Source organism: Centroberyx affinis, unplaced genomic scaffold (genome assembly GCF_046629955.1).
Source record: "Centroberyx affinis isolate AG114_WGS23_722 - 3 ecotype Tasmania unplaced genomic scaffold, CSIRO-AGI_Caff_v1 ptg001190l_1, whole genome shotgun sequence".
NCBI classification, from domain to species: domain Eukaryota; kingdom Metazoa; phylum Chordata; class Actinopteri; order Beryciformes; family Berycidae; genus Centroberyx; species Centroberyx affinis.
Window position 1 is genome coordinate 340,405 of NW_027279714.1, and position 20,809 is coordinate 361,213.

The following is a 20,809-nucleotide window of genomic DNA, read 5'->3' on the forward strand; positions in this document are numbered from 1 at the left end:
TGTATGGCAAACTGTTCATCTATTGGAGTTTATTCTTTCTTTATTTTTTTTGTATGGTCAATTTCATCAGATAGTCTTTTTACTAGAAATGAGTATTGCAGAGTTGTTTTTTGATCCCCTAACCAAGTCTGTCCTGGCTAATGGGAACTGCTTCCTATGCCCATGCATGCTAGGCTACTAGGCTGTTACTACTTTTTAAAACTACTCTTGTATTGAATGAATGTAGGCTATTGAATGTCCTGTAGTAACCAATGTATTGATTACTACAGGACATTCACAAATGCATTACTTAAACTCCAAAAACTCAAAATAGGCTACTGTTAAAAAATGTTACAGACATTTTAACTTTCTCATTAATTCAATATCTTTTCCTGAAATAATCACACTTTTTTTCCTTTAACCTTTTCTAGTTTTTTCATCTACTTCGTTACTTACGGCCGAAATACATGGGACAGAGCAACCTTGTAGGTGTTTTTACATTGCACATTAAAATAAATCAATCAAATCAATATGTATCCATGATCCTGTAGTTAAAACGATCTAGTTAATTAATTCAATACCAGTTAATATAGCCTATACTTCCAAACCAAACCAAAGTATCCTACTTGATATCTCCTCAGAAAACCATGCAACCACACGCTACAAAGACGGAGTCTGTGTAGCAGGTAAAAATCCCCGCTTCGCCCCGCCTACGTGACGCGTCGCGTCCGTGTCCCATGTATTTCGGCCGTTACTCGTTAGGCGTTACCACCCAACGCAGTAACAGATGCAATTTAACCAGAACCGTATTTCAAAAGTTTAAACCAAGTTGAAACACACAATTAAAGACCTGATAAATAGGCTCCTCAAATTATGATGTATGATGTACATCATCCACTTTCACAAAACATGTCGGTCTATTTACACAGCGGGACAGTAAGGACAAACCAACAGGATCCAGCTGTCTGTCAGTCAGTCTCAAAGTGCAGTATGCAGCCTAAATGATCTTACTGGATTACCAAATACCCTTTACAGTAAAACATTTATAGACTCATTTATAGATCCGTTTTGCATTGAGTCAGTTCTATGGCCATATATATGGCTATATGGCCTTTGCAGGCCGCTGATATGGCAATTAATTGGACGTCAGGCCTTGCAGTGAAAGCTGTCATTAAAACACTTTGTAAACTTGCTTTAAGAAAGGTGGTATATAAATAAAAATATTATTATTATGATTATGATTATTATGATTATTATTAATAGTCTATTGTTGTTGTTATCTCATTAATGTCCTCATTCTAACGTCTTCAACGTCTATCATATTATATAGCCTAATATTAATCCTTGTTAGTCATTTATCAGAAAACACAATGCTAAACAACAATAAACAAACACAATAATTAAAATTATTGAAATGTAGTCCAGTGACATTGCTGATTTCTGTTACAAACGACTTTGGAAAAAAAGTTCTATAGTCAACCTTATGTTTCAAAATGTGTGCCAAAATGTGCGCTTTCCACATTTCACCACTAGGTAGCAGTAGTGTTGTTGGTGCGATTCCCTGCCTTGCTGTTGTACAGATGCTGCCTTCAAGCGCTCCTCGGAAGTTCCTGCTTCCAATTACTGAAGTTGTAAATATGACTTGTCGTGCATTCAGATGCTTTTGGTTATAAGTTATGGCAAAACTTAGTTATTTTCTTTGGCTGTTGTTTCATTTTAGAAATCGAGTGGCAAAGAACTTAGCAAAGAATTATGATAGGACCTATTACTTCACAACGACAGAATAGAGAGTAGAGTAGAAAATGTGCACCAGGCCTGTAAGTGATGTTTTAATCAGGTTTTATTTAATTTATTAGTCAAAGGTTATTCAGAAAAAGCAACTCGGCTGTCAGAAATCCCCAGTCTTACAGCAGTGGTTCTCAAAGTGGGGTCCGAGGACCCCCAGGGGTCCTTGAGGGGGTTCCAGGGGCTCCCCAGCAAAAAGGGGAATAATTTATTTTCACTATAATTCCATCCATAAGTAACACAATGACAGAATGTATGACTATTTTGGTCATGGGTTTCATACACTTTTTGTAATAAAACATCAAAAAGCAAAAATCTTATCAGATGGGGGTCCGTGGAGTAATTTGTGTCAGTTTAGAGGTCCTTGACGTGAAAAAGTTTGAGAACCACTGTCTTACAGTACCTGGGTCGTTCTTTCAAGTTCTTTCTACTTGTTAAATCAAATATTCCTGACAGTACTTGAAGGCAGCAATAGAGGGCAGTGAGTGACCTTCGCTTTGTGCAATTAGATGCTTTCATGTGCGGTAATGAAAGGCTAAATATATCCCTTACATAAAGAGGAACACTTACCTTTCCTTTTATAGCAACAACACAAACATACAAACAAACAAACAAGTAAACAAACATAAAATAGATAAAGGCCACCTCCCTCCTAAAAGGCCTTTACTCCTCTTTCAGCATGAAACAAAGTTCCCTCAAACTAAGGCACAAACAGAAATTACTTTTATGGTTCACATGATTCAACAAATATCTGTAGGGAAGTGGATTGAAACTAGAAAAGTGGATTTGAAGTGTTAAAGAGTTAATAATCATCTTTCCAGTTTGCTTTGCCTATTTGGTGTGTGTGTGTGTGTGTGTGTGTGTGTGTGTGTGTGAAACTTGCAAACATGTTCCTCACGTGTCTGTGCATACAGCTGCAATATCTGCATATGAAAACAATATACATGGCTCTTATTAGAGACAACAACGGTGCCTTTGTAATGTATTGTTAGACAATTATATCCAATTATACTAATATATATTGGTCATTATTATATTATACAGTATGTTTTGATATATAACCATACCAATATCTGTAATATATGTGTTCTATAGTATAGTTTACATTTACATTTTGTCAACAGTAGTCAACAAATTCTTGACCAAAATGTCATCTCTGATTATTAATTATCTTTTTACATTCATGGTGAGCAAAAAGCCTCCTATGACAGAAATATGTAGAAGGTGACCAGGAAGTCAGATTGGAAGAGGGCAATAACCTCAAGTATATTTAAATGTCATCACACTGCAGCTGTCTACACCCAATCCTGCCTCTTGCTCATATGTAAAGAGACTATATTCTAGCTTTAAGATGCTGTAAAAGATGGTAAAATGAGGTTTATCTGCAGGAGGGATAGTACACAGGGTCTGCTATGATTTTTAGTCATCTTTGTAAAATGTTATGGGTTTTTTATGGCCTTTTCTGCACTAAAATCAAACACAATGCATCTATGACTATCTGAAAGAGAAAATTCATCCCAGTTCAGCATTCCTATTCTGATTTAAATCAATTATTTATTCCAAGAGTTAAATTGGATCTCTGGAGTTTGACGTTTCAAGTTAAAAACAATACATTTTTTTCTAGTTGTGGCACTGCAAAATGAAATTTGCTGATATTTTAAGACAAAAGCATTTGCAAATGATCATTATAAGAATCATTTTCTTCCCCACAAATAAAGAGTGCATGGAAACTGAATCCTTTTGCGAGTAGGATTACACAATGTTCATATGAAGGTGTCACTTGCCCGAACGCATCATGTATGGGCCTCGCCAGTTCTTATGTTTGCCCAGCTAGGGTCATCGGCCTCTTTGGCAGCAGAAACCGACGGGCCACTTACCTCCAAACGAAACACTCTGACCCCGAGTTCCAACCAAGCCCATATCTGTTCAATAACAGCACGTGTCCAGAGAGAGAGAGAGAGAGAGAGAGGAGAGAGAGAGAGAGAGAGAGAGAGATAGAGAGAGAGGGCCCCAGCCAGCCTCAAGGTTCCCTATGTATCCTCCTGTACCGAAGTGACAAGCTGCCACAACTACAAACTGGCTGCTGGACGGAGCAGCTGAATGCCAGCGAACCAGACTCGCTGCAGGAATACTGCTGGTTTGGATCTGCGATTTAAGATTTTGTTTGACCTGAATCCTTTTGGGTAGGCTAGAATCCAAGAAGGGTGTTCAGGCAAGGAGAAGAAAGATAAGCTACTCTTAAAAGGAAACGTGTAGGTAAGTTTCTCCTCTTTAAAGAGATTCATGATGGCGCATGATGCAAGCTGACGACTGCTCAAAAATGAACGTACTGTCCAACAGGAATTAAGAGTTGAGATGAGCATCATACACTAATTGGTTTATACACGGACATTGGGAATGAGTTTTCATTTTGGCCTTTTCCTAGATGACTCAGGATGCCAACTGGATCAGTGAAACTGCACAGCATTAAAAAGCTGGGACAGGAAAACCACAGCTATGAAGATGAAGGTATTCTACCACTGCTGCTGTTACATTTGAATTTCTAGACACTATATATGCTTTACTTCAAGAAAATGTTCTAAAAAAAAAAAAAAAACAAATAAATCAAATAGTCACTTTTGTCCTGACCCTTGCGCTCCTTACCATTGGTTGTTTGTAATTTTGTTGATATAGAAATCAACCTCATTGGAAGTAAATGTAAATGTAAAAACATGTAACGCCTGTTCTATTCTTGTGTTGCAGAACCAACTGGCTCCTATATGTGAGTATACAGTGTTTTTGCATCTCTATTTATGTCTCAAGGCTGCATCTCTTGGAAGTCGCTGTCTTCTACAGCATCGCTGTATCAGAAAAGCTGTTTATCCTTTGACAGTCTGTTCTTTGTTCTTCCCTGCAGGACAATGGCAACTTCTAAGGAGGATGAGAAGTGAGTGAAAAGTTGTATTTTAGCTGAGCCGCTGGATATTTTGTCACATTGACCCACATAAAACTGACTCAACTTTTTCTCTTGCACACAGAGCTCAGGGGAAAAAGGAGCAACCGGCGATCAGGATTGGCTTCTTTCAGCTGGTATGTCAATTCAGTGTGTGTGTCTTTGAATTTGCCAGTTATGTCTCTGTTATGTCTTATTTTATGTTTGAGAGATTTCAGCTGATTCAAGTGTGTTTGTGTCTGTATGCATGGTGTGTATCTATACATGTTTGTGTGTGTTCAGTTCCGCTTTGCCAGTTGCCGGGAGGTGCTGATGATGGTGGTGGGCGGTGTTTGTGCGGCGCTGCACGGCTCGGCCCAGCCCCTCATGCTGCTGGTGTTCGGCCTGCTCACCGACACCTTCATCGAGTACGACATCGAGCTGAACGAGCTGGCGGACGACAGGAAGGAGTGCGTGAACAACACCATCCAGTGGAAGCAGAACTACAGCGTGCCGCTGAACCAGATCGCGGCGCTGAACCAGTCGGGGTGGGGCGCCGTGAACAATTCGACATGGGAGATGCTCAGACCGCTGCCGGGGAGGTCGTGTGGGTAAGTAGGTTGTGAGTAATGTATGAGGTCGGCCTTTTGGAACATGGAATATAGTGTAAGATGTGATATGAAAGTTTTATATCTGTGTTTAAGAGCAACTTGAAGCCGTGTTGCATGGTTGCCCTTATGTATGCTTTATCTGTACTCATTTTCAGGCTTCTGGACATCGAATATGAGATGACCAACTTTGCCTACTACTATGTCAGCATTGGAATAGCTGTATTCTTGCTGGGATACTTCCAGGTCAGTCTTAAAGTGTAGCTAAGCCCCAAATCCAAATCTGTGCTGAAACCTGACATCTAATGGTAAAGTAGGGTACTGAACTGTCCATCTGCTATTGGCTGATGTTTGGTGCCAGGTGATGTCACCACCTGTTGTACTCTATAGAGGGTGACATCACCTGGCACCAAAGACCAGCCAATAGCAGATGGGCAGTTCAGAGTACCCTACTTCTCAACATTATGTCAGGCTTCACCACAGATTTGGGTTTGCAGCTTAGCTACACTTTAAAGTTTAATTTTGTTTATTATCCAACGACTAATCTGAAATGACACTTGTGCTAGTCTATGCAAAGCATGCTTAAAATGGCTTGCATCAAAAGTTAAATTACTTTCTAAATGTATCATTATAATAATAAGGTGACACTTTACTGATGCTCATAGGGAAGTTCTCCTTTTGCTTGCGCCCCGCCAGTAGGAGGTCAAAGGTCAGGGTCAGCTACAGGGTCCAACAGTTGAAGGGCGGGCCCCCGACTCACTACGCCACCCTGCTGCCCCACATACTTCTAGATCTAGCACTTAACAGAACTGTAAATCTAAGTGGGGCTTCTCTCTTAGATCTCCTTGTGGGTGACGTCGGCCGCCAAGCAGATCCAGATCATCAGGAAACTCTACTTTAGCAAGGTGATGAGGATGGAGATCGGATGGTTCGACTGCAACTCTGTAGGGGAGCTCAACACTCGCATGTCAGAGTGAGTGGGAAAGAGATGATTTGCTTTCTCTTTTATTTGAAGAAGAACAAATGAAGCACTGAGGCCTAAAGTTTGGAGAATTAGCTATTATGCGGCGTATGTTGGTTAATATCCCTATGATATTCTTCCTTCTCTATCGCAGCGATATCAACAAGATCAATGACGCCATTGCGGACCAAGTTAGTATTTTTATCCAGCGCTTCACCACCTTTGTATGTGGCTTTTGCTTGGGCTTTGTGAAAGGATGGAAGCTCACCCTCGTCATCGTCGCAGCAAGTCCGCTGATCGGTGTTGGAACTGGTGTTATGGCTCTGGTGAGACTATAAAACTCTTCTGTTCTCTTCTCTTCTCTTCTCTTCTCTTCTTTTCTCTTCTCTTCTCTTCTCTTCTCTTCTCTTCTCTTCTCTTCTCTTCTCTTCTCTTCTCTTCTCTTCTCTTCTCTTCTCTTCTCTCCTCTGTTAAGCTGTTAACTTTGCATCTGTCTGTCTTTCCTCTGGCTCTAGTTTGTGGCTAAGCTGACAGGAATGGAGCTGCAGGCCTACGCTAAAGCCGGAGCTGTGGCTGACGAGGTCCTTTCCTCCATCAGGACAGTGGCTGCCTTTGGCGGAGAGAAGAAAGAAGTGGAACGGTAAAACTCTACTCACAAAAGTAGAACAGAACCCGTATGATTTCCCCCCCCCTGTGTAAGCAGATTTGAAGTGAGCTCCTCTCCTTCTCTGCAGGTATGACAGGAACTTGATCTCAGCACAGCGCTGGGGCATCAGGAAGGGTCTGATCATGGGCTTTTTCACTGGATACATATGGTTCATCATCTTCCTGTGCTACGCTCTGGCCTTCTGGTACGGCTCCACTCTGGTGGTGGACACTGAGGAATACACACCAGGAACTCTACTGCAGGTAGAACCTACTTCATGAAATAATATGCAGTGAGGGAAAACACACTTTATCATCCAGGGATGCTCTTTTTTCTTTAGCTGTGCTCTCCTTCACATTCATATAGTTACTGTAGACAGAGTCTCACCTGGGAACGGCTCATTACAACCTCAGTCTTCTACTGTTGACAGCTGAGCAGCTGCACTGGAGCAGTTGAGGGTTAAGTACCTTGACAGGACTTGGGGATTTTCCTAGCCAGCCTGGGGATTTGAACCCCAAATCTTTCCATCCTAAGCTCCCCTTTCTTCTTGATTTTTTTCTCTGTTGTTTTATTTTGAGGTGTTTTTATAAGCCCCTTTCTTTGTCTCATTTGTGCATTTTGTTTTTCCTCTCTACTTTTTTCAGTTTTTATATCATGTATATGTGCAAAAAAACCCTGCCTTGCAAAAGCCTCAGAGAAAAACTATTATGTGGAATTTCACCATGATCCTCTACATTTGCCTGCTATGTTCAGGCGTAATCGGGTCAACAGCTTGTAGTATAAATCCACTCTATCTATGACCCGAATAACTGTGGTACAAGTTTCATATTTTCTAAACTGAGACATCACTAGTCCATTTTTATGTGCAGTACATACTTTAGTGTTTTTTGACAGCGTTAACGTTAAAGCTTGAAACTAAAAAGTTTTCAGACATCTCATATGACTGTTTTTACTGTGTTTTGCCATTCCAGGTGTTCTTTGGTGTTTTGATAGCAGCTATGAATTTGGGGCAGGCTTCCCCGTGTCTGGAATCGTTTGCTTCAGGCCGCGGCGCTGCTACCATCATCTTTGAGACTATTGACAGGGTGAGAATGCTTGATGCTACACTTTTGCAAGGTTTAGGCCCATACAAGGCACTGCAAAGCAAAACACTTGTATTGTCTCAGGCAAGCAGCGCCTAGTCTATGAAATTCAAGACACATATCCATTATTGCTCTGTAACTCAATTAAAAAAGTCTCATTTTAAATGTGTCATTGTCAGGAGCCAGAGATTGACTGTTTCTCAGAGGCTGGATATAAACTGGACAAGGTCAAAGGAGATATAGAGTTTCACAATGTGACCTTCTACTACCCCGCCAGACCTGACCTCAAGGTACTCGTACATCTTCATTTACAATAATATCAAATCGACAGTAGGCATCAATACTCTTGGATTTCTGAAAAAAAACAAAAACAGAAATTTTACAAATTTATTACCGATTTATTCTTGATAAAGACAATGCTGAAAACAAAAATCCTGCTGTCACTCCTTTCAGTCCCATTTCTGCCACGGCCTCATGTCATTTCTATTCAGATCCTGGACCAGCTGAGTGTTGCGGTGAAGTCTGGGGAAACCACAGCCTTTGTCGGGCCCAGTGGAGCCGGGAAGAGCACCGCTGTTCAGCTGATCCAGCGCTTCTACGACCCTAAGGAGGGCATGGTGGGTTTCACACGCACTCTAGTTAAATCCAACACCCCAAAATGGACAAGACGGCAACCTCTAAGCACATGTGACACTCCTGTAATACACTGGATTTATTCTATCAGTGTGAAATCCTGTATTGGTCTTAAGTCCTTCATGTCAGCTGCTGAGACAGAACATTCCCTTAACGCACTGTAGCTGCCATCTCCTTCCTTTTAAGCTTTATTCTAGTCCTGACAAAAATAACCATCCCCAGAGGGTGATAGGAGTACATGATAATCTGTTACATTATTCAGGCAATGGGTCTTAATAGCCTCATTTCTCACTTTTACTGAAATTAGAGTTCTTTACACCCCTTGCTTCCTTACTCCTTTCAACTTCTAGTGAAGCAAATGGCCTCTTATAGCCGTCCAGTATGGCGGTTATGCACAGGACTAACAACCCCATCATCTAACACCAGCATTGTTGCAGAAACCACATTAAAGCGGCCGAGTGCTTTAATGGCGTCATCCATCAGTTTTAGCGAAGCCGCCGCTCTCTGTGCCCTCCATCTCAGGTGACCCTGGACGGCCATGACATCAGAGGGCTGAACATCCAATGGCTGCGCTCGCTGATCGGCATCGTGGAGCAGGAGCCGGTGCTCTTCGCCACCACCATCGCCGAGAACATCCGCTACGGGCGGCCCGGCGTCTCCACGGATGACATCGTCAGGGCCGCCAAGGAGGCCAACGCCTACAACTTCATCATGGACCTGCCACAGGTGACGAGTCTGACAGTACATACAGTTTCAGGATATATAAATGTTGATGTGCAAGGAATAATGTATGATTCTGAGATTTTTTTTCATGTGCCAATGATGATTCTCTTAGCCTTCCTACATTTTGATGTGGAATAGCAGCCAATCAGATCAGTAATTTTGTCTGTAATCTGACAGAAATTCGAGACGTTGGTGGGGGAGGGCGGGGGTCAGATGAGCGGCGGTCAGAAGCAGCGTATTGCCATCGCCCGGGCGCTGGTCAGGAACCCTCGCATCCTGCTGCTGGACATGGCGACCTCTGCCCTCGACAACGAGAGCGAGGCCGTGGTTCAGGAAGCCCTGGATAAAGTAAGTGTGACTGACCTTTGTGCTGAATTATAATTTCTGTGATTTGTCCTCATGTCTGTTATGTGTTTTTGCATAATAACTGCGAAGAACATCATAAGGTATGGCATGCTCATTGCCACTTTTGAAGCAATACATTGTTGCTGATGGATGAAAAAAACTCCTAACTCCAATTTTTCATCTTTTCATTTTTGAATTTCATGTTTTAACTTCAGTTGAAGGATTACATGCTCCTCTGTGGGTTGAGAACATTCTGCCACCCTTGGGTTTATGAAACGTTCTCAAAACCCATTAGATTTGAAGATAGGGGAAACACACACTCAAAATTATAACTTTTTCGCAATTAGAGCTCATTTTATTTTCATTTCAGAGCCAATATATTAGCTCTGAAGTGAAAATAAAAGTTTTTCAGCATGTGCTTTCCCCTATCTACACATATTGGTCGCTCAGTTTTGGGATCTTAGCACCGCAGAAATAATCTAAACTAACTTGGCTGTGAGGAATCAATTCATTGATTAATCAACACCAGGTAACACTTTATATTAGGGAACACATTAACTATTAATAAGTTGCTTATTAGCATACATATTAGTAGTGTATTGGTTCATTATTAGTCATTACAAACAACTTATTAGCACCTTATTCTGCACAATTGTATTCTACAAGTATACCCCATAAATTATGGGTTGTCCCTCAGTAGCATCCTAATTAGTGCTTATAGCAGTCAGTAAGGTAGTTGTTGCGCAGGAATTGGGCTATTAGTATGTAGCGAAATGACAACAGCGAACTGCAGATATGACGCACTAACACATTTTTGATTTGCTCACAGGTGCACATGGGCCGCACCACCATCTCCATTGCCCACCGGCTGTCCACCATAAAGAACGCTGATGTGATTGTGGGCTTTGAGCACGGCCGGGCCGTGGAGCGGGGCAAGCATGACGAACTGCTGGACAGGAAGGGAGTCTACTTCACCCTCGTCACCCTGCAGAGCCAAGGAGATAAGGCGCTCAACGAGAAGGCTCAGCAAAGTAAGTTTTGCATTTGTATATTCTTACAAATCAATATTTGCTTCATACTAAAAACATTGAATCTTCTTTTTGAGTCTTCGCTTCGTTCCCGCTTAAGATTTGATAAGATCTGTAAGGATTTAATGATATAAAGATGACAGCTATGTAATCATCTTCCTCTCTTGCATCTCTTGTATTAGTGGCTGACAATGAAGAAGAGTCAGAGAAGCGAAGTCGATCCAGGGCAGGCAGCTACCAGGCCAGTCTGAGGTATTACACAAACCTCCTACTGCACTTTCCCACTTGTTCATTTACTTAATTATGTGTAATATCCCTTGACATGGGCATGAGCGTGCATCTAAACGGTGTTATTATAGTGGTTGAAATTGAGTTGTGTCATTGTAGAAATTGGTACCTTCCTTAATGAACGTAATTACGTACTTACATTTACTTTTACAACTTGGGCATTTAGCTGACACTCTCATCCAGAGCTACTTACAAAAAGTGCAGCAGTGGAGGAAGCTTGAGTTCCTCTATCACCAACATTACAAGCACCCAATAATGAGTGCAGCATCCACACAGCAGAGTAACTAGGATACATTCCTGTGTACTGAGAATATGCATGTATACAAATAAGTGCTGAATATAGAGCAGCCAAAAAGTAATTGTTCTTTTGACTTTAAAAGTTTTTACTTTTTCCAGAGCCTCCATCCGGCAGCGCTCCCGCTCCCAGCTGTCCAACCTCATCCCCGAGTCTTCTGTTCCCGTCGCTGGAGAGCTCGGCCTAGGAGCCAAGGTCTGTGTGTGGGGGTGTGTGTGTTTGTATGTGCAAGTTCAGCTGTGAGAAGTTGAAGCGGGTCAACAACCTAACGGTTGCATATTGGAGAAGGCGCTTCTTGTAGGCCACGCGTCACGTGTGTGTTTGAAATGTTCCTGGTATTTTGTGAGTGTTTGTTTTTTCCACATGGACCCCTGATAACTTATACAACTCATTCTCTTTGTTTGTGTGTACATTTCCCTTCTGTGTGTGTGTGTGTGTGTGTGTGTGTATGTGTGTGTATTTACATACTGTATGTGTGTCTGTGTGAATGCTCAGAGTGCCGTTCCAGAGGAGGAAGAGGAGGAATTTGTAGAGCCGGCTCCAGTTGCCAGGATCCTGAAATACAACGCACCAGAGTGGCCCTACATGCTTTTCGGATCCATCGGGGCCGCAGTAAATGGAGGAGTCAACCCAGTCTACTCTCTACTGTTCAGTCAGATACTGGCGGTAAGGTTAAAGTCCAAAACAAGATTTTCTAAAATGCATAAATGGAACACATTAAATGAAGAAGCATACAAGTCCGTTTTGAAATGTCTTGAACAGTCAATATCCTTTTTTTCCTGTATAATATATTTGACTAGTATATAATAGTCGATCCAAATCGGTTGGAGATATGTGTGCACAGAACACTGAAAAATACAGGTGAGAGGATTTGAAAACATCAGTTATATGAAGCTAAAAATTGATTTTAGTTATGGCTGATTTGAGTGAAGAGAGGTGGGATTGATTAAATCGACCCATTGATACACCATAGAGAGCTATTCTGAATAAGTCACTGTATTAGTCAATAAAGCCATTTTGAGTAGGTAACATCAGTAGGATCCTTGCTGATCCAAAGGTCACTGACCAGATTCCCTTGACCTATATTTTCATAGTGATCAGAAAGGTCTAAATCATCTCACCTACTCTGAAAGGCTTGGTAGGCCCATCCTGTCTCATCAATACAGTCCTATGAAGTCTCCAATGGAAGATATGGGATGTCTGAAATGAGTATAGAGACAAGAATTCATCATTATCCATGAATTTTAAACAGAGGTGACTGATAAGTTAAATTAACGCCACTACTCTGTTTTGTCCCTATACTGTGTGTGTTTTCACCTTCACATGTATGTTAATGTTTCTATATGTGCATGTATGTCTGTGTGTTTGTGTGTACATGCCTTGTGTGTGCATATGTGTGTGTGTGTGTGTAGACGTTCTCCATATCAGACCCTGTGGCCCAGAGGAAGGAGATTGATGGTATCTGCGTGTTCTTTGTCATGGTTGGCCTGACCACTTTCTTCACCCAGATGCTGCAGGTAGGGGAGCAGTCTGCTTTACTGAGACTGATTGCCTCAGTGCTTCCCTGCTTCTATTCAGTCAAGAGAAAAGGTTGTGGGAAAGTCAAGAGTCCTCCCTTACTTGGGGAAAATTAATGCCAGAATTTCCCTACGGGGATTGCTAATATATTAAATTATAGTGATGACCACCGCGATGGTAATTTGTGTTAATAACATTAAATAAAAGTGCTTTCTGTTTGCGTCTGCAGGGCTACGCCTTCTCCAAGTCTGGAGAGCTGCTGACCCGCAGGTTGCGGCGGCTGGGCTTCCACGCCATGCTGGGCCAGGAGATCGGCTGGTTTGACGACCGCAGGAACAGCCCCGGAGCGCTGACCACGCGCCTCGCCACTGACGCCTCACAGGTCCAAGAGGTGAGTTACAACCTCACTGGGATAGATACCCATCTTAACTAGTCAGTCTCATATATTAAAGAGATAATTCCAGCTCATTCATAATCCTCCAAACAGCTAAAAAAAAAATGTTTTTAATTTTAACACAGAATAGAGACTCCTTACCTTCAATATGTTCCAAATATCCACAGACAACAGGAATCGTGGAAATGTCAGGATCCTAATTACAGCAAGCGTCCATCAAACAAAAAAAAATGCACCAACTCGGTAAAACATGAAAGAACGTTCATTGTTGTTGGTTCTGAAACAGTCGAGCTGGCCCCACCATGCTGATGATGGTCTCGCTCTATGGAGGGCTGAGTGTTGTTGTCATGACAACGCTGAACAATAGAGGCCACCAATTTCACATAGACCCTGTAAATGACTGTAAAATGTATTGTTTTTGCAGTGCTCATACACTGCCTGATCACTTACTACAGCAACTGCTAAGCAGAGCTGTGTCAAATAATATTTGCAAATAGTAAATAATAGTCTCTGGTGTTCCAGATGGGTGGGGTTTACTGTAAAGGGACAATTCAGATATTGTCATGCAAGTTGTCAGGAGAGTTTATTAATTGTACTTAACTGTGACTGTCTAAACTTTCTGGCTCTGACTGTATTGTCTTATATGGTAAATCCCACCAATCTGGCTCCTAAATAGTTTAAAACAAACCAGGAAAAGTATTTGCAACTTGGTTCTTTTGCTAGGAATCACATATTCTTGGCCATTGAATGTGTTTTTTGTCATGTCACTGCATCATGGGTTGAAATCTCCCTGAATATTCTAGTTAACGCCGTGAGGAAAAGCTCTGTAGGATCTCAGCACTGCCAACTCCCATACAAAAAGTAACAATTTATTGCTGCAGTTACAGAGAAGCTTTTGCACCTTTGTGTCTCCTGATTACAGCGAATCTATCAAATTGTGTGTCATGTTGAGTCAAATAACTTCTTCCTCCTCCTCCATTCAGGCCACGGGCTCACAGATCGGCATGATCGTAAACTCTCTGACCAACATTGGCGTGGCCATCATCATCTCCTTCTACTTCAGCTGGAAGCTCACTCTGGTCATCCTGTGTTTCCTGCCCTTCATCGCGCTGTCAGGAGCCTTCCAGGCCAGGATGCTCACAGGCTTCGCCAAGCAGGACAAGCAGGCCTTGGAGACCGCCGGAGGGGTAAGACAGCGTTTCATATACGGTACATGTATGGCTTCCAGTTAGATTTGTAAATACCAGACAGTCACTGAAAGGTCAAAGCATTATCACAACCAGACTAGTAGAATAAGATCAGCTGTTACTGACAGTAGATAAGAGACCGGCTAACAATAGTGTCTATTTTTGGGCTGCAGTTTTCAGCTCTTTTCTTGTACAGCCACTAAAGAAAAGCCCTATGCTGAAGCCAGATCTGGGTCCAATAGTATGTTTTTTTAGGTTATCCTGTAATTCGGTGAGTTAAGCATGGCACTAACTATGTCAGGTTCAGGGTTTGATACCCACTGGGGCAACCCATGCTAAAAATGTATGCATGCTCATGGTACTGAAAGGCACTTTGGATAAAAGCCTCCACCAAATGACACATGTGGTTTTATAGCAGAGGTGTTATAAGTTTAATTTAACCTTCCTAGTCACCAGATAGGCGTGATTTGCCACAGAAGACGATACAGTGAGTGCCAGAAAGTTCACAATCAAAGGAAAGTATTTGAAAGTCAATTTACTTTGAACTTGCCTTACGCTATCTTAATTATCCTGATGCGGTAAACCCCACCCGTTTGGTCCTCCAAATAGAGTAGATTAGATGAAACTTTAATGATCCCTATGGGGGAAATTGGGTTATTGCAGCAGCAGAGAATAGGATATAGATAAGAACAGAGCAAATATCTTATCTACACTACCAGTCAAAAGTTTGGACACATCACCATTTTCCTCATTTTTCACATTTTAGAATAATAGTAAAGGCATCAAAACTATGAAATAACACAAATTGAATTATGCAGTGACCAAAAAAGTGTTAAACAAATCAAAACTATCTTATATTTTACATTCTTTAAAATAGCCACCCTTTGCCTTGATGGAAAGGCAAAGGCTTTGGAAAGAAATTCATACATAGGCATCAACTTCTCTATTTATATTTGTCTAAGGAACAAATTTCAAGCATTTCAGCATAAGCCTTTAGATCAAAATGGCTTTAAGAGAATGAAAAACATAGTACATTCAATCAGGTGTGTCCAAACCTTTGACTGGTAGTGTATATCTTATTCTCCCTCTTAAAACACATGCCAAACATTGTCTTGGCTCCTATTTCACCCCTTGTCAACCCTGTCAAACGTTAAAAACTGGCATTTCCTCTGGTATTGCTCCTGACAACTCTTGTTATAACTCTATCAGTCAGCATCTCAGTGTGAATCCGTCGTGTCTTGTGCAGATTTCCGGAGAGGCCCTCAACAACATCCGGACCATCGCCGGCCTGGGGAAGGAGAAGCGTTTCGTGGAGATGTACGAGGCGCAGCTGGAAGCTCCCTACCGCGGCGCCAAGCAGAAGGCCAACGTGTACGGAGCCTGCTACGGCTTCGCCCAGTGCATCATCTTCATGGCCAACTCCGCCTCCTACAGGTTCGGGGGTTACCTGGTGCGGCAGGAGGGGCTCCACTTCAGCCTGGTCTTCCGGTGAGAGGGGTGTGTGTGTGTGTGTGTGTGTGTGTGTGTGTGTGTGGGATCGAGTTTCAGCTGAGGATCAGTTACAGTATATTCTCTCACCGTCTCCCTCTCGTCTCTCTGGCAGGGTCATCTCTGCCATCGTCACCAGCGGCATGGCGCTTGGCAGAGCCTCCTCGTACACCCCGGACTACGCCAAGGCCAAGATTTCAGCGGCGCGCTTCTTCCAACTGCTTGACCGCGTGCCAAAGATTAGCGTCTACAGCAACGAGGGAGACAAATGGGTATGAGGCTATCAGTGTGTTGTGCGCTGTGCTGCACACTGAGCGTACAAAATAAATACAGACCGCCTGCTCTTGCAATGACGGATTCAAAGGGGAATCCAGGTGAAAATATGATTCACCATTGATTTCAGTTAAATTGTTAGGAAGATGTAGATGGAAAGAGGAGACAGGTTAAAGAAAGATTTTTAATATTGTGTATTTATCTAGAGTTCATTTTCAAAATACTATGCATCCAAAAAAGTGAAAAAATTATAATTACTTGAAGCTCATCATTCAATATCTCTAAAATACAGAAGATACAGTTTGTAATTGTTTATCATTTTGTCAACCATGGACTAAAGTTATGTGCTCATTTGTTTTGTTTGACTTTAGATGTCTTTTTTCAAATGGTGGATATTTAATTGTGGAAAAAACCCTATGTAATACACATACTGTATGTATGCACAGTATTTACTGTTATGTCTTCCATGGAGGGCCTGACCTGTCTTTTGTGGACAGAAGGTGGCAGCCTAACACACACAGAAACACACTCCAACCTCTCCCTCCCTCTCCCTTGTTTATAGGCCAACTTCGGAGGGAACATTGAGTTCATCGACTGTAAGTTCACCTACCCCACCAGGCCAGACATCCAGGTGCTGAACGGGCTGAACGTGTCGGTGAAGCCCGGCCAGACGCTCGCCTTCGTGGGCAGCAGCGGCTGCGGGAAGAGCACCAGCGTCCAGCTGCTGGAGAGGTTTTACGATCCTGACCATGGCCGAGTAGTGAGGAGGACACACACACACACACACACACACACACACACACATAACATAATGCTACATACAGATGCATGTTGAGTGTACATACTGTATGAATGGTTTCATTTCAAAATGCTATATACTTAGGTTGCCTGCACAGTAAGAATCTGGTGATTTTTTTTGTCATACACAGTGATTTAAACATGGAAATGTGTAGATGTTCACTGATTGATTACATCCTCTACATATTACTCTTTCATAAGATAGAGAGACTTTTAACTTTATGCCAGCAATCATTTTGTCAGTGTTGGTGTCATATTTTTCAAATGGTGGCAATCTCATTTTGGAATGAGTGAGTGATATGTGTAGTCTGCTCTCCACAGTATGTCTTTGCACTGTAAATGAAGGCCTATCGCCCTTGCATACTGAGTGTCAGTATGTGCTGTGAAACCTGTAGGTTGTCAATATATCTCAGCACCAATGTCAAAGACTTAATTGCTGTGCATTTAGTGTATGTGGTGATTGAAGTATTTTTGACTCTCGTAGCACTTTGATCGATTTATTAATCAGAGATTTATGCTGACTCTGGGCTTTATTTTAAAAAATGTTTTCAAGGCACTTCACCTAGGTTGCAGGTTTGCCTTTGTGCCAGAGAGGGATCACTGCCAAGATGCAAACGGCCTTAATTGAGTTGGAAGTGGTTTGGAAACGCACAGTCTGTGTGCTCTGGCGGGGATTTGAAAAGGGCAATATCACCTTCACATCGTTAGGAGTTATAACAGGAGAGAAATTACATATGATGACTCATTAAGCTGATTGTATTTCCAACTTTTAATGTTATATTGCTTTGTACTAATGGTAAAATCGATTGTTTCCTGCAGCTGATTGACGGCCACGAGTCGTCTCGTGTCAACGTCCCCTTCCTGCGTTCCAAGATTGGCATCGTGTCCCAGGAGCCCATCCTGTTTGACTGCAGCATCGCCGAAAACATCAAGTACGGCGACAACTCACGGCAAATCAGCATGAATGATGTCATCTCCACTGCCAAGAAAGCCCAGCTTCACGACTTTGTCATGTCACTTCCTGAGGTACTATGTGTTTAGACAGCCAGTGAGTAATTACACACATACAGTTGAGCCATTGTTGGATAAATGTACTGCTGAAGCACCATGGTTTTCTGCCTATGCCTTATATATAGAATTACAGAGCTTCACATTATGTTCTTAGAAATCACTAGAGACAAATACTCCACTATTCTATTCAATACACACTATTTTTCTGCACTGAATGTACACAATATTAGGGGTGCTTACTCTTTTCATGACGTATACTGATGAGGTGAATCCATTATTGATTTCCCTTATTAAATCTATACCAATCACAAAGCAGGAGATGTAGATAAAGAGAAGCAGACGGGTTGCAGAGGGATTTTTAATCGTTGTGACAACTGAGATGTGGATTGTGCAAATAGGGGCTGCAGCACAATATCAGGGAGATGTCCCTAAGATTTTGTACATTCAGTAATTCATTCTATTGTAATGTTAATTTTTCTCTTGGACCTTTGTTGCATCAGAAATACGAGACCAACGTCGGCGCCCAGGGTTCTCAGCTGTCCCGCGGCCAGAAGCAGCGCATTGCCATTGCCAGGGCGATCATACGCGACCCCAAGATCCTGCTGCTGGATGAGGCCACGTCTGCCCTGGACACCGAGAGCGAGAAGGTGCAGCGCAATCAATACTGAACACGTTTTTATTATCGTCACCAACCGGCAGCGCGTTAAACCCCCAGAATCCACACATTTCATATCCACAGTACAGTAGAGCCGCTTGATATTCTCTGGGCACAGAGAGCAAGACTAATTATTATTATCATTAACATCATTATCATTCATCATCTCTATTATTATCACCAACAGCTCACAGCCTTCCAGTAGAGCCTTTGTAAAATGAATACGGCCCACAGACCTGTGCAGTCGCTTTTCCAACTCGAATGGCTGCAGCACGCTGCGGAGCAAAGAGGCCTCTGCAGTGCATAGATCCATTGGGACATTCTAATGATAGTAATCAAGGCATGATTGTGAAATTACTGTAATTGCAAGCCGTGTGTGTGTGTGTGTGTGTGTGTGTGTGGGAGAACCTATGCTGGTTTCTACATGCGTGCCCGTGTGTAATCCATGTACATTGCTTCATGTGTGTGTGTCTGCGTGTTACAGACGGTGCAAGACGCCCTGGACAAAGCGAGGGAGGGCCGCACCTGCATCGTTATCGCTCACCGCCTGTCGACCATTCAGAACTCAGACATTATCGCCGTCATGTCCAGGGGCTTTGTGATCGAGAAAGGGACGCACGATCAGCTCATGGCCCTCAAGGGAGCCTACTACAAGCTGGTGACCACGGGAGCACCAATCAGCTAACTGCTCAGGGGAACGGTAGCCAATTAGCAAAGGGAGCCAGGGGCCCAGAGAAACAAAATTGAGGAGCGAGGATTGTTATCGCAGGATGTCAAGAGAGCCCAGGACTGGAAGTACGCCAGATGCACATTTCCTGGTTTAAATAAAACTAAATAAATTTCTGTGCATGTGCTGTAATCCCACTTCTGGCTCTCATGATGATGCTGCCCGCTCCTCGCTTTTCCCTCTAGCCAGGAATCAGGAAGCGTGAACGCCATTTCTGCTCGCTGCACCTGTTCACTCTTGAAGTATTTATTTTGCAGCAGGGATCCTGCCGGGAAGTGAGGGGCGCTGTGGGTCACATGTTTCAAGGTAGTTCCACAGTGTCTTTCATCTAGTGTTTTTTACTGTCTAGCTGTCATGTACCATTTGAAAATCCAGCGCACACCAAATCTATGTTGTTATTGATGAGAACTGAATGTATTTCATATTTTAGAAGCATTTAAACACACTGCACCCTAATTAGATCTCTTGGTCTACAGTCTCAGGCATACTATGCATAAGTCAATCGACAAAACCAGTAATGAATGTTACATCAATAATGCTCACAACCAGAATGACAGTTTTCATGTCAGTGTCCAATATCCTAAATGTCTTAAGTGTTATTTTATGTATCTTTTATGCTCTCTGTTTCTCTGTATATTACATTTACTTAAGTTAGATGATGAATTGTAAACCAGGGACTTCTGTGACGTAAGATGATATGCTTGTAATAAAGCGAACATGGAGAAGTGAGCGGATACTGTGCTCTCTGAGTATTGTCAGCACAACTCAACATCCAGCAGAGCAGAGCACAATAGTATTAAAGCCTGCTGCACCGAAATGCCTTCCGCTGGGACACATGTAGGGGATAATGCGTGGCAAGGTTCGCTGTTATGTGAAGATAATACTGTATGTCAGCATTTCAGGGCTTAGCCGTTTATACCAGAGATGCTGCGGGCCTCTCCCTCCACTTCATCCCTTGCATAAACTAAACCATGAATAAGCAGTTTGATAGCATAGCATGCGGTTGCCTAAGAACTCCTTGACTGAATGAAAACACCCTGACAAGAATATTTAATCCAAGGCAGCCGCCTGATTCCCTATTCCGTGTAAGGGGCGTTGATGTCACCGCTTGTGACAGCCATGCCGTCAGAGTGCAGATGTCAGAGACACTCCATCAGTTAGTGGTAATATGTGATCACACCACACTGACCTCTGGGAAATTGAGTCTTTAATCACGACATCCCCAGACCCAGACTCCCGGTGAATTAGCATTCCTGAGATGCAATCTAATCTCCCAGCTTCTTCTGCCAATTCATTCGGTGAGAGGACACTGTTTGACTTTGTGCCATGTAGTGCCAATGCAATATTGATTGATGAAAACAGGCGCTGGAGAGTGAGTGATGCGGTTACTGGGTGTGAAAAGGGTAGAGAAATTTACCTGTGCCTAAGCAAACCCTTCTGTGTATTTTGATATGATATGCATCAATATATTTTC

At 42.5% G+C, this 20,809-nt stretch overlaps 1 protein-coding gene across 3 annotated transcripts; it reads left to right on the top strand.

The window, feature by feature from the left end:
- Window positions 1–4,199: 4,199 nt before the first annotated feature.
- Window positions 4,200–19,293, top strand: LOC139648290 (bile salt export pump-like). 3 transcript variants are annotated; one of them, XM_071524363.1, is made up of 29 exons: window positions 4,200–4,272; window positions 4,507–4,525; window positions 4,661–4,690; window positions 4,782–4,833; window positions 4,979–5,223; window positions 5,278–5,286; window positions 5,442–5,529; window positions 6,123–6,256; window positions 6,399–6,570; window positions 6,760–6,884; window positions 6,979–7,153; window positions 7,862–7,975; window positions 8,152–8,262; window positions 8,464–8,589; window positions 9,128–9,331; window positions 9,506–9,676; window positions 10,503–10,704; window positions 10,884–10,953; window positions 11,386–11,479; window positions 11,780–11,950; window positions 12,697–12,801; window positions 13,032–13,193; window positions 14,180–14,383; window positions 15,630–15,871; window positions 15,987–16,143; window positions 16,707–16,904; window positions 17,762–17,968; window positions 18,454–18,600; window positions 19,093–19,293. In XM_071524363.1, exons 1-29 carry the CDS (start codon window positions 4,200–4,202, stop codon window positions 19,291–19,293), a joined length of 4,008 nt encoding a protein of 1,335 aa, XP_071380464.1. The 3 variants fall into 3 exon arrangements, with proteins under 3 accessions (XP_071380464.1, XP_071380463.1, XP_071380462.1); XM_071524362.1 differs by having other exon boundaries at window positions 4,979–5,286; XM_071524361.1 differs by having other exon boundaries at window positions 4,979–5,286; window positions 11,386–11,472; window positions 11,746–11,950.
- Window positions 19,294–20,809: the final 1,516 nt, after the last annotated feature.

Excerpts from the sequence above, each read along its gene's own strand:
- LOC139648290 (XM_071524361.1), top strand. The coding sequence starts at position 4,200 with ATGCCAACTGGATCAGTGAAACTGCACAGCATTAAAAAGCTGGGACAG. Across the intron at positions 5,287-5,441 it reads CTGCCGGGGAGGTCGTGTGG|GCTTCTGGACATCGAATATG; the intron begins GTAAGTAGGTTG and ends ACTCATTTTCAG. Across the intron at positions 16,905-17,761 it reads ATCCTGACCATGGCCGAGTA|CTGATTGACGGCCACGAGTC; the intron begins GTGAGGAGGACA and ends TGTTTCCTGCAG.